The sequence below is a fragment of the Manis javanica genome, chromosome X, assembly GCF_040802235.1.
Source record: "Manis javanica isolate MJ-LG chromosome X, MJ_LKY, whole genome shotgun sequence".
Classification (NCBI taxonomy): Eukaryota; Metazoa; Chordata; class Mammalia; order Pholidota; family Manidae; genus Manis; species Manis javanica.
In genome coordinates, this window is record NC_133174.1 from 106,828,091 (window position 1) to 106,848,743 (window position 20,653).

Below are 20,653 nucleotides of genomic sequence, written 5' to 3' on the forward strand. Positions count from 1 at the left end.
AACTTATCAATGATTTGTTAGTCATTGAATCCCACGGCCTATTTTAGGCATCACACTGACCTTCTAGCAGCATCCAACCCTGCTGGCCACTCCCCTCTCCTTCACTCTTTTCTCTTGGGTTAGGTAATAGCAGTCTTCCGGTTTTGCACCTACTTTCTTGCTATTCCTTTTCTCTCTGTGGATACCTTTCCTCACCTGTACAGTAGCCTTAGAGTTCTCTGAGGCTGGGTCCTAGGTCTGCTTGTTCTCTCTTCACTCTCTTCCTGAGTGACTACATCAGGCCTATAGCTTCAATGATCACCTAAAAACAGATCAAGTCCAAATCTGTATCTCCAGCCTGTATCTCTTCTCTGGGCTCCAAGACCCATTTATCCAACTGCCCCCATATACATTTCCCACCTGCTACTTACTCCTCACTGTAACTTGGTTTCTGCTGCACTGGTTCACTAATGACTTCAATACCGCCATATCCAATGAACACTTCATACTTCTTATCTTCCTGAACTTCTCTACGACATGGGGCGCTGACAATTCTCCTTGAAATTTCCCCTTCCCTTATTTTTGTTTTCTCACCCAGGTGAGGACCATACTCTTTCAATTATCTTCAATAGCTCTTCCTCTTTACCTGTCTCTTGGGACACTAGTTTCTAAAACCTAAGTAAGACATAAAGCAGTGACTTGGTAAAAGCAAACTGATGCCACATTAGGAGAAGCTGGCAGGGTGAAAATTAAGTAGCAGCTCAAGGATGTTATCAAACATTTTGGTTCTTATGGAACAGGAGTAGTGAACCCTGATTTGATCTTGGGCAAAACAAAGGCATAATGTTAGTGAAGGCAGAAACAAATTATTACTCATTCCCTTTCAAAATTCCCCAAAGGTTAATTCAGTATGAAAAGTTTAATTTCACAGAACAGCTATTTAGTAAAGTTAATAAGCACACTTAACTTCATACTTGAGTGATGTTAATATTTATTGATATCAATGCAAAATAAGTAAGAGTAAAAGGTGCTATTTAACAGGAACAAATACTGGTGTAGTTTCCTTCCTGGAGAGGCTGTGCACTCAGATCATAGACCTAAGACAAAACAAAAACTGGACTGTCAAGAACCAAACAAGGGTTAAATTTTACTTACTATAAAAATTGCTAAAGGCGAAAGGACATTAAATATATTCTTTATGCTAAGCTCAAGTAAGTAAACAAAAGACTAAAACTAATCCTAAAACTTTAGGACACAAGATATAGACATGAGACTTGACTATTTAAATTTTGCATAAATGAAAATTTGTCTCTCCTTCCTTGTACTTGTACAATTACATGCTTGTTGCATCTACAGTACACAAAGTCAACAGTTATCACCAACAATGAATATAACTAGATCTGAACAAGACTTAAAAGTGACTTTGCTCCACTCAAAGAAAATTCAACCCAGGACTAACAAAACCTTTTGATTTTAGAGCCAGCTCTTGTTTTCTTCTTGTGTCATACCTAAGTCCTCACTTGACACTTCCTGCCTGCAAATTGGAATGCATGTCCTCTCCCTCATCTTTGTCTGACACTTTAAACTTCATCTGTAGGAATTGCATAAAAATTTAAAATTGTACTTCCAGCCTGAACCTGCAATCATATTCTTGCTTTGACACAAAAAATCATACTCCTCTGCAGTGTACCTCACCAGCACAGTGGCCCCCTTTCTTCCTCTCTATTCCTTTGCCCTGAAGGCACTTCTGGATTGCTTAATGCGTGCTCTTCTGCTGCCTAGACAGTCAGGACACCAAAGGCCATTTGGACTTAATCACTCCTCTCCTTCTTCTTTTCTATGGCTAATACCACTTTCCTGCTTCTTTTCTATTGCTGAATCTCCAGACTTGGTGCTGTCATCAGGAGGACAGAGTCGATTTCGGCTTCGAGCTCCTGGTTGGTAAAGCTGCATTGCTGGGCGATCCTAAAGTAAAATGAAATGTTAATGTTACAACAACCTAGCGTTTACAGGGGATTTTTCAGAGTCATAAATTATGTATCAATATATACCAAAAACAACTCAAACCAGATGAAAAATGTGAGGGCACAGTACATGACAGATAAGTGTTGTTGGTTAATTTGCTTCTAACTGCCCGCTTCCTTTCCCCAGTCTCCAAAGAATATCAACCATTTTATAAGTATTATATGCCTAGGGTAAACTTTCAATAAATCTACTGCCTAATTTTCCTGACCATCAAGATGAATCAACCTGAACTTTTTTTTTTTTTTACTTAGAAACCAACAGCCATTGACTATCTCTCTTCCCCATCAATAAATTGAGTTTAAAATGCAGTACCACGTTAAGAACATTTTAGGAGTAAAAAATAATAATAAAAAATGCAAAATCTTAAGTGGAGACTTCCCTGAAGATAGGAGCTCAGAGTAACTTGTCACAAACATGATTGTTTCTTACTTCATGTATGATAACATAACACCCCAGCCCAGCTCAGACTCTAGGTGGCACTTTAGATCTCAGATTCCTAAACAGGCCTCAATAAAGTCATCATGTACCTCTCAGTTCAAGTAATATGTTTGGTTTATGACAGTATGATCCTGGAAAACTTAAATATATAGGCCTTTTTTAGAATCCAACAAAAAATGACATGAGCCCTCCTTGCCCTTTCACACTGATATATGAAAGTTAGCTTTAAAGCATTATTCTCAAATAATTCCAGGAAAATGTTTCACTATTTTCACAAGATGAAATGTTAAAACAGATGAGACTCCTGCATAGTATTTAAAGAAATGGATGATGGGACGCCCACTTTGCAAAATGGGACAACTTTAAACATCAACAAGGACAATAACTGATGATAATCGGAATATACCAAGTATCTCTAAATCCATGAATTCTTAATGACTAAACAAAATGAAACTCATTGATAACCCCTGGAAGTTGCTGGGATATCACTCATTACTCTGAATATTGGTAAATAATGGGAAAGGATCAAGTGTTTGTCTTCCCTTTCCTATGTAAACTGAATTGCACGCTAACCAAACAGCTTCTGGGGAGAATTCCTCTTTATAGAAATGAACATCGGATAATAAATTCAACAGGAAAGGCAGAAGTCATATTTCACCATTTTCTAACCTCTCCCCCAAGCATACGAAATGATGAATCTAAGCAAAATCATTAGCAGAAAGGCTGATGAAAATTTTTATATTTGATGAATTGAGCTGACAATACCTGAACATACTGATCAGTCATTTTTTTCAACTTTTTATCTTGAAAAATTTTACATCTATAGAAGAAATGTTGCAAAACTTGTACAGTGAATACCTAATACCCTCCTAGACTCAATTGTTAACATTTTGTCACATGAACACTTTGTCTCTAGTGTGTGCACACACATATATACACATTATTTTTGCAGAATTAAGAGTAGGTTGCAGAAATCATGACACTTCATCCCTGAATATTTCAGCTTGTATTTCCTAAGAACAAGGATGCCCTGTTACATAACCATTGCATAGCAATTGCTACTGATCCTAATATCACACTAACATCTTACTATGTTGATAGATAGTAACCGCAGTACAGGGCGTGAGGATTTAATAATATGGATAACAAACCACTGTGTTGTATATTTGAAACCAACATAAGATTGTATATCAATATTTTAATTAAAAAAAAAAGGACACCCAGACATTATATGCTTCCTGATGATGCAATAGGAAGTGTACACCACGAACTAGTAAGTATCTTTGCCAAAAAGGGCCACCTGTTTTTGTGAAAAAAGTTTGATTGGCATATAGCCACACTCATTATTTTACATATTGTCTATGCCAGCTTTCCTACAGAGCTTAGTGGTTGTAACAAAGACCATATGGCCCACAGAGTGTAAAATGTTTACCATCTGGCCCATACAGAAAAAATTTGCTGACCCCTGCTCTAGCTATAACTACCAGTTTTCAAGGAAACACAGAAAATAGAGTAGTAACACGTTAAATGATACCACAGGATGTAATAAGCCAATACAGACCATTTGAAGCTCTACAGGACAAATTGGTTTCTGTAACAAATAAATGGTAGGAAAACAAAAGGAGGGGAAATTGTCAGATTAAGAGACTTAAGATATTTCAAGCAAATTCAATTTGTGGATCTTGTTTAAAGTATATAAAAAAGATAATGAGACAATTGGGAACATTTGCACACTGAGTAGGTAGGCATCAAGGAATTATTAAAGGGTTTTTTTGGTGTGAAAATGCTATTAGGGTTATATTATTAAGAATCTTTATCTCTAAAACTGACATATTTATAGAAATTCTGTGTCTAGGATTTGCTTGAAAATAATCAAGTAGGGGCAGGTATTGGACAGAGTAGAAAGAAGGTTGGCCACAAGATGGTAATTGCTTTAAACTGGGTGATGTGTACATCATATTATTCTCTGTTCTCCCTGCTTTTGTGTATGTGTGAAATTTCTATAAGTTAATAAAATGACCAAACCAAGACTGAAAAAAAGCTGCAGATAAAAGTTCCCCTTTAAAAATTCTATAGTAAACAGTGAGCTAGCCCGTCCTTCACACTTGCAGGAAAGAAAAATCTTCATGAAAATAAAGAAGCATAACAAAAAGCAGCACCTTGTTTCTTATGCGATCTCTCTTAACCACCTCCTCTTTCTTTTCAATTTTTTCTGCACTGCCTACTGATTCTGTGCTTTCAGTTTTCTTTCCTTTATCCCGAAGTGCATCTTTCTCTTTTTTCATTTCTTCTTCCTTCCTTTTGAAAGCCTTCTCTTTCTCATAGCGCTCCTTCTGCCTCCGGCGCTCTTCCTCTTGCCGCTTCAGCCTCTCTCTTTCCCGAAGTATGCGCTCTTGATCTCGTTCGTAATCCCGTTCCCTCTCCCTGTAGTCTCTGCCACTCTCATCTTCAGGTCTGCATGAAAAACAAATCTGAGAATGTACCCTCACAGATCTTCTAATCCCAAATGCAGGAACACTCTCATTCTGACCTGGCAACTATATAATGAGCATGCACTTTTGGAGCACAGTGAAAAAACAGTATGTTTTGAAAAACAGTAACAAAACCCAAAAGTCATTCACCCATATTAGGATACTAGAATATTTGAAATTTTTCCTTCTCATCCCCCTACCCTGTGTAAAACAGAGTATCTTCATTCATGCACAAGTCCAGGACATAGCACTAAAACTAGCATCTAGAAACATGCTGAATACAAATGTACCAAAGAGCCCTCTACTACTGACCTTTTAAGCTTTTCATCTTTAAGTTCGCCATCAGAACGCTTGGGCACTGTACAACTTTGCCCACTGGCTCTTTCATCATTCAGATTCTCTTTGTCCAGTTTCTTGGCTTTTTCTCTTTTGTCCAATTCTTTTTCATCTCCTTTTTCTGGCTTCTTGAGCAGCTTTAAAGAAAAACAAGTTTATTTTTATTTTGAAGGGTGGAACACTCCCATCTGCTTCCATCAAAGAGAACAGTATACTAAATATTCTAAATTTAGGCTATTGAAGGCCTTTATCTCTGCCGGTACTCTTAAACTTTCAGGTGAACAACTAGTGCACAAGAGCAGTAATTCACTAAAAGGATGCTATTAATGTTAAAGTGTTACCCACTCAAATGAAGTGGTTTAATTACTTTGTGGCAATAGGATCAAGACTCCTTTGGCTTGAAATGAGCTAACCTTTAAGTGAACCAGTGCACACTTCCAAGTATGCCTTCTGTACCAAACCAACATGTTGCTATCACTTGATGCAAAAATATGCCACAAATTTAAAAGGCTAGGCAGGTTATTACTGTTGGACTGTTTTTATGTACTACTTGAAATGACAAAATACCTTGGTCACTAAAGGAGTGATCCATTGCAAGAATAATTCTGCCTTGAGCCTGAGAGTAACATACTTATGATGGCACAATCGTATTATTAGAGGTGAACAGCAAGAATTACTTGGCATTTGGTTTAAAAATTCAAATACCTCATGGAACAGTGACGTCCCATCTGTACTGAGCAGGAACTCTATTCAGTGTCATATAGATATGACAGAATGCAATTCTAAAATAAATATGGTTTACAAAGTCCAAATTGCTAAGAAAAAGTTTCTCATGCCACTGCTATAAATCTCTCTAGAACACCCCCAAGTGTTGGATATTCAGAGAGATTCTTAGGCAAAATCAAAGAATTTCAAGTCTCGGAGTGAAGGCATCATACATACATAGGTTCATCTCAGGGTGAAGGCTTCACACAAGTCACCAAGCAAAAGGCAAAGCACACAAGACTTAAGCACGAGGTGTTTCAGCACAGCCACTGCAAATGGCAAGTCCAACACTAAGAAAGCACCAGTGTAAAGTGAGGCTACCATGTGCAGGTTTCACTGGAAGTGTTCTTATTTCTCTAATGAACATCTTTGTTAGAAGCCAAGATGTTCATTATGCTAATAAGAACATTAATGAACATATGTAGCATGGCTGGCTCTACCTTGTCTTGCTGATGCTTAGGAATAGCAAGTCAAGTCACTTGTGGCACGGCGGACAGAGCGACTGCTAGAAAGAATTAAATGGGAATCTCCGCATCCTGCCATTAATGAGTCCTGGAGAGCCTTGGGGAACCCTAGCCACATAAACTGAATTTTGAGAAGGTAGGACACCCTGTCACCATCTCTGTGGCATTTTTTCTTTCTCTGACATACTAGGTATTAGTACCTCCCCAGGAAATATTTTGGAGCAAGAGCTGCCCAAGCCATGCCCTCAGAAGGGAAGAAGCAAGGCTGGGAGCTTTCTACAAGGTTTTCCCTTCCTACGTGCAATGCATTAATCAGAGTCTGCTGCTCACAGATTCCCAGGTAGATGCAAGAAGATAATGTGGGGAATCGTGAGAGGGGAAAGCAGGGAATGCAGGATATTTACCCCTAGTACTCCCACAAGGCAGCTAGTTATGAGAGGCTCATAAACAGAAGACAAAGAGCTATGTACGCATGGTTGTCCTCTAGCTGTCTATTGGTGAGGCTTCTGGGTACACAGCACATCAGGAAGTCATCTGGGCTTTCTCTAAATTAGGAATTCATAACAGCTCAGCTTTTAAGAAGACTCAAGTCAGTCTGAAGGGGTTTTCTACAGGTAAGACTACCACCACCACCAAAAGGGTTTAACTAAGACCTGGGTGTGAGACATGATACTAGGTGCTCTGTATCATGTACTTGGTCCTTACATTTTTCTGATTCACAGCTTGTAACAGAAACCTGTGTACCTGAAGACAGTGGAAAACAAACAGATGAGGCAACTTCATGTATCAAATATGAAGGAAAAGCTGAATAAAAACCCATAATTCATGCCAGCCAGCCCTAAGCCCTTATTTATGAAGAACAGAGAACAATAATTCAAAAATTGAGTATTTTCAATGATAAAAATAACACAGATCTGCACTGAATATGTGAACTACTTAATCCTTTAAAATTATCTTAAACTAAAAAAATAATAATATTATAGGAAAGATTTCTATTGGTTTACCTCCCCCCCAAAAAAGACAAAAACAAAAACAGAACACTATTTACACCAACACAAGATGCACACATATTTAAAGAAGTAGATATATGCAATTTTCAGCAACATGCATTCAGTTTAAGTTATTTTCATACCTTAATCTTTGGTTCATCCTTTAATTTGTCCCTTTCTGGAACTCTGTCTATCTTCTTTAGCTTTTCTATATCTTTCCTTTTTCGTTTCTCTTCTTCTTTCCACTTTCTCCTCTCTTCTTCTCTTTGTCTTTTTCTTTCTATTTCTCGCCTCCTCCTTTCTTCTCTTTTTTCTTCTCTCATTCTCTAGAAAGAAATATCAACACAAGACTTCAAACAAGATAATCATCACCAAAAACTCAATCCCAAAGGTATGATGGGCACTCACTAAAATGGATCATCTTTCCTTCCTATGTTCTACAAGTGGCATTCTACCTCCTTAACCCTCTCCCCACCCCATTCAGAATATGAGAGAGAATAAAGACCAAGGCCTGCTAGTGACAGAGTCTCCTACTGCTGCCTTGCTCTATTTCCAGAGGTTTTCAGAAAATCAAGAGAGTATCTCTGGACTCTCTGGGTTTGCAGAGTGAATCCCTGGTCCAACAACCAGAGTGAAGGAAAAGACCAGAGAGTGAAGCCAATGAGCCAGATCTTTACAGAATAATGGTAGAAAAAGAAACTATTTCTCCTATAGGATCCCAGTGCTCTTACATTTACAGAATGCAAACCAATGAAATAAAAGTATTGAGAAAACTATAAAAACAAAAGGTTTACCTGCTTGTTTTTCAGGAAGCTCAAAAGTGGGGTTGTCTTTTTAGCTACATAAATATAAACAGATTATTAATAATACTTATCAACCCCTAGAAAGGATTCCATTTTCTGACATTCCCTGCCAACCACCCAAGGTGGGAAAACTAGACCCCTTAACAGAAAGTTCACAACTATACTATCGAACAGATGTCTTACAGTATATTTCAATTCTGAAGGTTTAAAATATGTTCTAAAAAGTGAAGAACTTCAAATGAAAATAGTAGAACAATATTTCAAAAGAGAAATTCCCAGTGTCAGTGAGAATTAAGCATAAATGACATTCTATTGTTTTATAGATGGCACTATAAATTTGTTCAACTGAGAAGAAACTGGGAGAAGGGACTAAAAATATCCTTTTGACACCTATTTCCATTTCTGGAAATTTATTCTAATATTAGAGATAGGCTTATACTATGCATCCATTAATAAAAACCAAGTTTTAGAATAATATTTATTTCATTTTTCAATATTCTGAACAATGCTATTTAGCCTCATAGCTAGCGTTTTGAAAACACACTTCCTTTGGATGAATTCCTAGGAGTGGAAATCCTGGGTCACAGGCTATGCTTATGTTTAGAGCTGATACATTAGCAGCAATTTATTAGAAACCAACATCCAAACTAGAATTTCTTAAGAGGTTTTCAATTTTGCAGTAGCTAATTTCATTTTTTGATATTTTCAGGTCAAAAATTATTTTTTAGGAATGTGAGTTTCTTATTACTAGAAAACACCAATTGATGGTCAAAGGCTTACCAAAATCTAAAGGTCCCATGAGTCTTTTAACTTTTTATACTTATGTTCATTCATGTGGCACTAAATAAAGGTCACAGAGAATTTCCCCATCTTATCAATGCATTCTCATAAAAAAATCCTGTGAGGCAGGTATTATCATTCTCATTTTACAGTAGAAGAAACAGAGTTTCAAAGAAGTTAAGTGTCTTCCCCATGGCCACACAGCTAGGATGGAAGTGGGAGTCACACAGGTCTTCTGAGGAAAAAGAATGCTTTAATTCCTCTTGTCCACTTACCTATTAATTCTCTGTTTTTTGCTTCTATTTCCTCTAGCAGTGTCTCTGGAGTAGATGTCATTTTCTCATTATCTGCAGCATAACTTTCCAAAAATTTTCTATATTCTGGATCTAAATAATTGTTTTAAGTAAACAAAATAGGAAATATTACCTAGGATATTTGTCAAATGTGATCATTTTCTACTTCACCAAAGATTGAAAATCAACCTAACCATACCCACAAGATGAAGTTTTTAGAGCTTTACTGGTCACTTACTCTCAGAACTCCTGATACCCACTAAGGGAGTCCGGGGCTAACATGGGGTCAGGGAAAATGAGACACCGCACATTAAAACAGAACCTCCAGGGACATTAGTTGGCTTTTAAAATTCACTGTTCCTTCTAATCAGAGTCACACTTATGGGAGAACTGAAAGTCAGTTACAGGAACTTCAGAGGGTACTATGTATAAGCATGTAGCAATTCCTGTATGAGTATATCTCAGTTTAAGTGAACTCAACATATGAAACTCAGTTGTTCCACAAAAAGATAAACTGGGGGGATGTCCTAGGTGTGGCACTGGAGGTGATGTTAATTCCTGGAGTTCTTTCCTAGATACGTCTGACATCAGAAAGGGTAACATATCTGAGTCACTCTATTGCTTATACTTGGGAGTTTCTATGCACTGTGGAGCATGTTACTTGATCTAGTCTTCCAGGCCTGAATCTGTGATATAACCAATAAGCAATGGTGTGTTGACTCTTGTTTTCTCTACAAAATACCCATTACAGTAATAAATAATAAAATCAAACTAGATGATTCTAAAATAGCAATGTGATAAAAAAAATAATGCAGCTAAAGTCCTTATCCAACATAACAACTTACGGAGAGCTCAAAATCTGGATCCAGTTTACCTTAAAAGGCAATTATTAGTTTTTCAGTTCTTGTATTTCAGTTAAATGTAATTCCTATGCATGCAGTTAACTGCATATTTAAAACCTAGAAAATAAGACTGGCCACTTCAGCTACTTTATATTAAGTTACTTGAGTATAGAAAATTTTCTATCATAGCTCGCAATGATAATTCCTCCTCTTTATAAAAATGGAAACCAGAAGTCAAATAAATTATCATAAAATGGTAAGAGGCCTTAAGGAGATGCTATACTTTGAAACATCTGAATTTTTCCACTGTGTTCTAATCAAAAGACCTAAGGTGATTTACTACTCAGTAGTCAGCAATATATTGCTTAATCATGGAGGAATGAAATGCTACCAGCCAAAGAGAGTAGACATTCTAGAGGAACCCCACCTCCATTCTAACAATTAAGCAAAGCTTTCATCAGTGAATTACATTTCTCCTGAACTTTATTCCATGTTTCACTATTTAAAAGACTGGAGTCCAGTTAATTCCCACAAAAGTAATATATTTTCAAAACCCAAAGCAATAGCTTTACATAACTAGAACTATACTGTACCATCATCGATAGTCCCAACTTTGGTATCTCTTTTCTTAGTCTTCTTTTTTGCAGCTTTTTGAAAAGGTGCAAATTCTACTATAGCAGGATATTCCTGACCTGTTTAGAAAAAAGAGCACACTTGCTATAACAAAGAAAATGTCAAAAGTGGATACAGTGTCAACCCACTGTTTTGTAGGCCTCTTTGATGGTGGTCATCTTAATAGGACTTCCCCACAGACATAAATAACACTCACATAATTAAAATCAACATGTTACCAAAGGAACCCCAAGTTCATACTGATAACAATGAAAAGATATGGCAGGGAAGTAAAATATTCATTTAAATTTAACTTCTAAAGCATGATATTTTGATACATAGGGGAAAAACTACAAATTAATTTTCATTTAAAAAATAGATCAGAAATCTCTAGAATAGGCAAATCTGTGGAGATAGAAAGTAGGTTAGTGGGTTGCCTAGAGCTGGGGGGTAGTGCTGGGGAGAATGAGGAGTGACAGCTAATAGGTATGGGGTTTCTCTTTGGAGTGATACCTAAGTTCTAAAATTAGATTGTGGTGATAGTTGCATAACACTGTGAATATACACTTTAAAAGGGTGGATTTTGTGGCACGTGAATTCTATCTCAATAAAGCTGTTATTAATACACCAGGAGACACTAAAAGCACGGACAACAAAAATAGATAAATTGAACTGTATCAAAACTAAAAACTTCTGTGCATCTAAGGACATAATCAACTGAGTGAAAAGGCAACCTACAGAACAGGAGAAAATATTTGCAAATCACCTATCTGATAAGGGTCAATATACAGAATATATAAAGAACTCCCAGAACAACAACAAAAAAAACCTAGTTAAAAAAATGTTCAAAGGACTTAAATAGATATTTCTCCAAATATAATATACAAGTAGCCAATAAGTGTATGAAAAGTTGCTCATATGCTCAAGCATATGCAAAGATTAAAATATTACTTCACTAATCATTAGGGAAATGCAAATCAAAACCACAATGAGCTATCCCCTCACACTCATCAGAATGTTTACTATTAAAGGAAAAAAAGTAACAAGTGTTGGTGAGGACATGGAGAAATTGGGGTAAATTAGAACCCTCATGCATTATTACATTGTGTGGGAATGTAAAATGGTGTAGCTGCTCTAGAAAATAGTATGGTGCTTCCTTACAAAATTAAAAACAATTTACCATATGACCTAGCAATTCCACTTTTGGGCAATGTTCAAAAGATGAACAGATATTTGTACACCCACACTCATAGCAGCATTATTCACAACAGCCAAGAGGTAGAAGCAACCCAAGTGTCCACTGATGGGTGAATATACAAAATGTAGCATATACACACAATGGAATATTATATTACTTAGCCTTAAAAAGTAAATTCTAACACATGCTACAAGATGGATCAACCTTGAAGACATTATGCTAAGTGAAATAAGCCAGTGCCATAAAGCCAAATACTGTATGATTCCATTTACATGAAGTACCTAGAATGGTCAACTTCATAGAGACAGAATGGTGGTTCAGAGGTAGAATGGTAGTTGTCAGGGGCTGGGAGGAAGGGGAAATGGGGAGTTGTTGAATGGGTATAGTTTCAGTCTTGCAAGATGAAAAGGTTCTAGAGATTGGTTATACAACAATGTGAAATGTACTCACCACTACTAAACTGTACACTTAAAAATAGTTAAGATGATTTGAAACAGTAATCAAAAAACTACCCAAGAACAAAACCCCGGGGCCGGACGGATTTACCTCGGAATTTTATCAGACACACAGAGAAGACATAATACCCATTCTCCTTAAAGTGTTCCACAAAATAGAAGAAGAGGGAATACTCCCAAACTCATTCTATGAAGCCAACATCACCCTAATACCAAAACCAGGAAAAGACCCCACCAAAAAAGAAAATTACAGACCAATATCCCTGATGAATGTAGATGCAAAAATACTCAATAAAATATTAGCAAACAGAATTCAACAGTATATCAAAAGGATCATACACCATGACCAAGTGGGGTTCATCCCAGGGATGCAAGGATGGTACAACATTCGAAAATCCATCAACATCATCCACCACATCAACAAAAAGAAAGACAAAAACCACATGATCATCTCCATAGATGCTGAAAAAGCATTTGACAAAATTCAACATCCATTCATGATAAAAACTCTCAGCAAAATGGGAATAGAGGGCAAGTACCTCAACATAATAAAGGCCATATATGATAAACCCACAGCCAGCATTATACTGAACAGCGAGAAGCTGAAAGCATTTCCACTGAGATCGGGAACCAGACAGGGATGCCCACTCTCCCCACTGTTATTTAACATAGTACTGGAGGTCCTAGCCACGGCAATCAGACAAAACAAAGAAATACAAGGAATCCAGATTGGTAAAGAAGAAGTTAAACTGTCACTATTTGCAGATGATATGATACTGTACATAAAAAACCCTAAAGACTCCACTCCAAAACTACTAGAACTGATATAGGAATACAGCAAAGTTGCAGGATACAAAATCAACACACAGAAATCTGTAGCTTTCCTATACACTAACAACGAATCAATAGAAAGAGAAATCAGGAAAACAATTCCATTCACCATTGCATCAAAAAGAATAAAATACCTAGGAATAAACCTAACCAAGGAAGTGAAAGACTTATACTCTGAAAACTACAAGTCACTCTTAAGAGAAATTAAAGGGGACACTAATAAATGGAAACTCATCCCATGCTCATGGCTAGGAAGAATTAATATCGTCAAAATGGCCATCCTGCCCAAAGCAATATACAGATTTGATGCAATCCCTCTCAAATTACCAGCAACATTCTTCAATGAATTGGAACAAATAATTCAAAAATTCATATGGAAACACCAAAGACCCCGAATAGCCAAAGCAATCCTGAAAAAGAAGAATAAAGTAGGGGGGATCTCACTCCCCAACTTCAAGCTCTACTACAAAGCCATAGTAATCAAGACAATTTGGTACTGGCACAAGAACAGAGCCACAGACCAGTGGAACAGATTAGAGACCCCAGAAATTAACCCAAACATATATGGTCAATTAATATTTGATAAAGGAGCCATGGACATACAATGGCAAAATGACAGTCTCTTCAACAGATGGTGCTGGCAAAACTGGACAGCTACATGTAGGAGAATGAAACTGGACCATTGTCTAACCCCATATACAAAGGTACACTCAAACTGGATCAAAGACCTGAATGTAAGTCACGAAACCATTAAACTCTTGGAAAAAAACATAGGCAAAAACCTCTTAGATATAAACATGAGTGATCTCTTCTTGAACATATCTCCCCGGGCAAGGAAAACAACAGCAAAAATGAGCAAGTGGGACTACATTAAGCTGAAAAGCTTCTGTACAGCGAAAGACACCATCAATAGAACAAAAAGGAACCCTACAGTATGGGAGAATATATTTGAAAATGACAGATCTGATAAAGGCTTGACGTCCAGAATATATAAAGAGCTCACACGCCTCAACAAACAAAAAACAAATAACCCAATTAAAAAATGGGCAGAGGAACTGAACAGACAGTTCTCCAAAAAAGAAATACAGATGGCCAAGAGACACATGAAAAGATGCTCCACATCGCTAATTATCAGAGAAATGCAAATTAAAACTACAATGAGGTATCACCTCACACCAGTAAGGATAGCTGCCATCCAAAAGACAAACAACAACAAATGTTGGCGAGGCTGTGGAGAAAGGGGAACCCTCCTACACTGCTGGTGGGAATGTAAATTAGTTCAACCATTGTGGAAAGCAGTATGGAGGTGCATCAAAATGCTCAAAACAGACCTACCATTTGACCCAGGAATTCCACTCCTAGGAATTTACCCTAAGAACGCAGCAATCAAGTTTGAGAAAGACAGATGCACTCCTATGTTTATCGCAGCACTATTTACAATAGCCAAGAATTGGAAGCAACCTAAATGTCCATCTGTAGATGAATGGATAAAGAAGATGTGGTACATATACACAATGGAATACTACTCAGCCATAAGAAGTGGAAAAATCCAACCATTTGCAGCAACATGGATGGAGCTGGAGAGTATTATGCTCAGTGAAATAAGCCAAGCGGAGAAAGAGAAATACCAAATGATTTCACTCATCTGAGGAGTATAGGAACAAAGGAAAAACTGAAGGAACAAAACAGCAGCAGAATTACAGAACCCAAAAATGGACTAACAGGTACCAAAGGGAAAGGAACTGGGGAGGATGGGTGGGCAGGGAGGGATAAGGGGGGGGGGAGAAGAAGGGGAGTATTAAGATTAGCATGCATGGGGGGTAGGGAAAAAGGGGAGGGTGGGCTGCACAACACAGAGAGGACAAGTAGTGACTCTACCACATTTTGCTAAGCTGATGGACAGTAACCGTAATGTGGTTGTTAGGGGGGACCTGATATAGGGGAGAGCATAGTAAACATAGTATTCTTCAGGTAAGTGTAGATTAAAAATTTAAAAAAAAAAAGAAAGAAAGAAAGAAAAGGGGGATTACTCCTTAACAGGATAAAACTATTGGTAAATCAAAGATCAACGCATGCTTTAAATATCCTTAATGTTGATCACTTAAAGGGTGTCAGATGATCAGCTATGGAGGTACTCTTTTCTGATAATATTCCTTTCTCTTAATTAAAAAAAAAAAAAAAAAAAGCAGTTACTGTGTGCTGACCTCCAATGAGTTCTGCACAGTGGTATAGAGGGCATGTCAAAGTGTGGGCAAAGGGTCTGTTTGTTTCTACGCAGAAGATCAAGGCCTAGCTTGGATACCCAGAAAATGAACTAAGATACGATATGAGGAGGAGCTTCCGGCATCAGCACTCTCTGGAGGACTCGTGCCGGGGGATGATCATCAAAAAGCCTCCACAGGGATCCGGACGATGCTGCGGTTGTGGCTGCATCCAGCCCACCGTCTCCTGGACTTGCCATAAGAAGGAGGAGGGAGATGTCTAGGCTGGCATGTGCATACAGTGAGACAACGAATTTGACTGGATCTGTACTGTTGGAACTCAACCAGGAGTTGGGAGGGGTGCAAGTTGTAGCACCCCAAAATCTCATGACTATAGACTATCTATGGTTAAAAGAACATATGGGATGTGAACAGATCCCAGAAATGGGCTGCTTTAATTTGTCTGATGGTTCAAGTACAGTTGGACAATATCCATCATATCATAGATAAATTTTCACAAATGCCTAGGGTGCCTAAATGGTTTTCTTGGCTTCACTGGAGATGGCTGGTAATTATAGATTTGCTTTGTTTATGTCACCGTATTCCTATTATGTTAATAAGTGTGTGCAAATTAGTTAGTAGTTTAAAACCTATACATACTTAAGGTACTATACAAGAAGATATGTCAAAGAAATAATCAATCCTCCCAAGTTTCCTTCATATGCTACATCTATAGCTTTTCTTCTTCCTTCCTAATTACAACCCTTAAATAGAATTCGTGCCTCATATCGAATTTACCGAGTATCATAATTCCTCCAGGTGGTAAAGATACCTCGAGACAAGTGCTAGGCATAGAAGCCACAGGGCATAAATCTGCAAAGAAGTAAAAAGCTAACCTTTGCAAACAATATGGCTTCTCTCTCACTTACCAACTTTACATTTCCCTGTATGGCCCCGGAAGATGACTGGTTAGCCAGAGACGGGTAAGATTCCTCAAGGGAGGAACAACCTAAGACAGGCACAGTCGCAGGGGGGCCATCAGGTGAGAATTTGGGGATCAACAGAGGTGAGGCTCAGAACCTCACCCCCCCTGCTTTGAGAGAAATCTTCTGCATCCGTGGATGTCTTGCTGCCCTTGTCTAGCCTGGATTAATACTTAGTCCATAGGCACACACCTGATCATCTGATCATCTATATTTGCCTTCTTACAGCACTAAACTATGTTTTCTACCTTTATCTTGCATCTACCTACCACTTCAGCATTTTATTAAAAATAAAAATAATAATAATAATAGGAGAAATGGGGGATCAACATATAAATCAAGTACAAAAATCAAATGAATATTCATATTTGACCTGATGGTTTATAGGTCATATTGCATGATCAAAACCGAAAGTTTCTGTGATGAATGCCCTTGTACTGTTCACCATGTAAGAATTTATTCACTCTGTAAGAATTCGTTCACCATGTAAGAACTTGTTCGTTATGCTTCAGAAGATTGGAGACTGACGAGAATTAGGCTTGAGATGGATTAATGATTGTACATTGAGCATTGACCCCCCTATACTGAATTTTATTGTTGTTAACAACCATTTGATCAATAAATATGAGAGATGCCCTCTCAAAAAAAAAAAAAAAAAAATAGTTAAGATGGTAATTTATGTATTTTACCACAATTTTCAAAAATGCAAAAAGGGAATGAGGTAATGACACATGCTATATAACATGGATGAAACCTGAAAAACATGCTAAGTAAAAGAGGCAATCACAAAAGGCCACACATTGTATGATTCAGCTTGTATGAAATGTCCAGAATCCAAGCTAGATTAGTATCTACTGAAGCTGTAGGGGGAGGAAAGAAGGGGAGATGACTGCTAATGGATGTAGGATTCTTTTTTGAGTGAGGAAAACGTTCTGGAATTTTATAGTGGTGATGGTGGCACAACTTTGTGAAAGCACTAAAAACCACTGAGTTGTATGATATGTGAGTTTGTATCTCAATTAAAAAAAAAAGTGACTAATGGAAAAAATATTCACCAGATCGCTGCTATAGGGTAATGTCATACAAGATATAAAACACTATGGTCAGATCATTGGCATACAGAATAAGTCACAATAAAATAACTAGAATTGACCAGAAGGTATCAGAAGGCAGTCATGGAAGAAACATGATTTTGGAAATTCTAGTGAATGCAGAATCAGATTAGCTTAATAACTGATATATTTGAGAAGGAATAGATAAACCAGACTAAGCAGAAGGAAACTGTGGAAGATAAGCTGAAAAAACAAAAGTGAGGCCAAACTATGGAGGATTCTGCCTAGCAAGCTAGCAAGGAGTTTGGATGTTTTTCCCACAACTGCTATATCTTTAATCAGTATTTCAAAAAGACTAATTGCATGGCAATTTAATGGACTGAATTACATGGAAATGGAAAAAATTCAAAATCCAGTAAGTTTAGATACAGTGGTTATTAAGCATTAGGTCATGACAATATAAAGTGAAAGTTTTGGTAAGCCTAGGTGAACAAGATATTAAAAAACAATAAACTGAAAAGATTCATTACTTGTTTAATGTTAAGATGTGAAAGAGGAAAAAGTTAAACACAGCTCAGATTACCAGGAAATCACTGTCTACTGGAATAAAGTCTGAATGGAGAAGTAGCTAGTTTGAGGAGGGGGGTGGGGAGGATTAATAAAAGCTGGATAAACACAGTGGCAACCCTTCAACTTCTACTGACATGTTTCCTGACAAAGATTTCATTTTCACAAACTCTGAAGTGATACTGAAAAAAAAAAAACAACAAAAAGACACATCATTCACCTATGATTGCAAAGCCAAAAGAAAAGTGGAAAATGGCAGCTTAGACATTCTCTGGCTAAATGTTATAAGCAGCAGATAATAAATAAAATGAGTTAGGGCATTCCCTACAGACTCCTGGATACAAAGTGGGAGATCATCAGGTTCAATATTTTAATTAGGTACAACTTAAAATGTTAAACAGTATTCCACCTGGGAACTATTGGCTTAAAAGATTTGAAATAAATAAATAAATGTTGGTCCTTGAACCAAGATGAGAAGTAAATATTTAAAACTTGTCATACAAGTTTAGAGAGTCATTTTTCAGTATTATTGCTGAAACTAGTAAATAGATCACCTAATCCAGGGCAAAAAATTTGTCAGAGAGAAAAGAGCAGCAATTTCATTCAGTTGATCAAACTACAGAAATAGCACGTTAATAAAAATACCGGATGGCTGTGAAAAGTCATGTATTTATTTATAAAACTATAATGATTATCAAATGTGTAACAACTCTTTAAAAAACGTTGCACATTTTATCACCCAGAATTTTAGAAAAGATACGAAGGCATTAAGAAAACAAACACTGTAATGCAGTGTTAAAACATACAAATGATAAACTCCCCTTCAGTTTCAAAGACTCACCTTTATTGTCAAGGAATACATAACCGTCAAAGCGATCCCTGAACAAAATAATGTCCTCCTGGTTTTTAAAGTTGATGTATGCTCTGGCATACATATGAGGATAAAGACTGCAGAGAGGAAAGCAATTATGTAAATATGCTCGCAGGTATCTGGCTGAATTACAAGTATGCATACATTAAAGAGACAGGCTCAAAAATCAAATGGAAAACAGGATAAAAAAGAATGGAAGAAACCATTTTTCATTTATCCCCCCTTCCCTCTTTTATTTATTTTACCTAGTATCATTAGAAAAAAACTCAAAGTAATCATGCTCCGGCATAGGCTGCAGATGTTCCTGAAGGTGCTCCTTGGTCAAAGTGGGAGGTAATCTCCGAATTACCACCTTAAAAATGAGTAAAGAAAATAAAATTAGTACAAAGCAATTTTCTGTCATACCTGAAAGAATCACCACCCCTGAAGAAGGCTGGGCTTTAAAAGATGAGATCATTTATAAAAACCTAGGAGAAAATATTCTTTTAATGCTCAAAACTAGTCAAACATAACAGTAACGCGGTTTTTAAAAACTCTTAGAAACGAGAACTGCACGGAGAAAGGAAAATTTCAGGTTCAGTTAACCCGAAGCCCCGCAGTTCACTAGGTTTTCACATTTTCTATCGCACATCTTTCAAAAAATACTAGTAGTGTTAAGAGATTAGTAGACCAACCCTGGTCTTTTGAGGATGCCACGAGTTCTTGATATTTCCCCACCACGTCCAACACATCCGAAAACAAAACCCTTCCTCTCATTCAGCATAAAGAATTCAAAACTCTAAGGAATACCAAAATTCCCTTATTGCTCCCCAAACAGGATGCACCCGATCTGGCCCCAGACCATTAATCCCCCCACACTCCCTCAGCTCGCCTCCATTAATACGCCCACAAACTACTCCCACCCGATGGCCCCTTCACTGTTTAGTAATTCCCCCCAAGTAACGTTTTAATTCCTCGTCTTTTTTACCCACTGCTTCCCCGTCCCATTGCCATCTCACAGCTGTGACCTAAACCTTCTCGTCTGGGATTCCCCCCTTTTCCTCACACCCACCCGGGGGCTTCCCCCATTTTGGGCAAGTGGATGGGACAGGGTGATGCGGTTTTCACTCAGGTGAAGGAACAAGAGGGAGAAGCTGGGTGAGAAAGCGGACAGCCCCACTCCCAACCATCCTCCACGGGTGGCGGACCCGTCCCGCCCTTTCCTGGGCCAACGGCCAGTCAAGAACCTTGCTCAGCGCCTCTTTCTTCTCCTTGTTTCGATCCTGCTTGTCTTCCCCTTTGGTGCTGTCCCCCGAAGCCCCTCCGCCGCTGCCTGTGGCCCCCGGGGGAGTCAAGAGGGTTACTCGCTTCTCCTTAGGCCTATGCTCTCTCTCCTCCTTCATTGCTACGGCTCTTTGCTCTCAACGGCCGCAAACGGGCCTAAATGTTGCTCGCCACCCACTCGCGCGCCCCCAACAATCGCCCTTAGTTCTAAGCTGGGGCCAGTGTTCCATTGGGCCCAGCCAGGATCTCGCGAGACTTCAAGGCGCCCAGGCTTCCTTCTGTGGAAAGGTTCTAATTTCTGGTCTTAATCTCCCGCCTCCCGTATCGCACTGTCCAATCGGCTCGCGGCCCGGACTCTCAGGGCCCGGTCTTCGGACGTCATTAGCTACTCAGCCATCTTGATTAGGGCGATGCTTTCGCGAACTACAAATCCCG

At 38.1% G+C, this 20,653-nt stretch overlaps 1 protein-coding gene and 1 long non-coding RNA gene across 5 annotated transcripts in view; one reads left to right on the forward strand and one right to left on the reverse strand.

The window, feature by feature from the left end:
- LOC118968673 (uncharacterized) overlaps positions 1-20,653 on the forward strand; it is an 89,022-nt gene that overhangs the window by 28,796 nt on the left and 39,573 nt on the right. The window lies entirely within an intron of this gene.
- On the reverse strand, positions 954-20,489 carry UPF3B (UPF3B regulator of nonsense mediated mRNA decay). 4 transcript variants are annotated; one of them, XM_073227365.1, is made up of 12 exons: positions 20,182-20,489; positions 19,201-19,307; positions 18,926-19,032; positions 10,779-10,877; positions 9,326-9,436; positions 8,262-8,305; positions 7,611-7,793; positions 7,184-7,222; positions 5,226-5,386; positions 4,602-4,896; positions 1,836-1,944; positions 954-1,075 (listed from the first exon to the last, which is right to left on the reverse strand). In XM_073227365.1, exons 1-12 carry the CDS (start codon positions 20,335-20,337, stop codon positions 1,014-1,016), a joined length of 1,473 nt encoding a protein of 490 aa, XP_073083466.1. In that variant the 5' UTR covers positions 20,338-20,489; the 3' UTR covers positions 954-1,013. The 4 variants fall into 4 exon arrangements, with proteins under 4 accessions (XP_073083466.1, XP_073083467.1, XP_073083468.1 ...); XM_073227366.1 differs by having other exon boundaries at positions 954-1,944; positions 20,182-20,488; XM_073227367.1 differs by lacking the exon at positions 7,184-7,222 and having other exon boundaries at positions 20,182-20,487.

Coding starts and splice junctions, on each gene's coding strand:
- UPF3B (XM_073227365.1), bottom strand. CDS start 20,337: ATGAAGGAGGAGAGAGAGCATAGGCCTAAGGAGAAGCGAGTAACCCTC. Junction 7,223..7,610: donor AGGATGAACCAAAGATTAAG/GTATGAAAATAA, acceptor CACTGTCTTCAG/GTACACAGGTTTCTGTTACA. Junction 1,076..1,835: donor AGCAATAGAAAAGAAGCAGG/AAAGTGGTATTA, acceptor TTTTGTCTTAGG/TCTATGATCTGAGTGCACAG.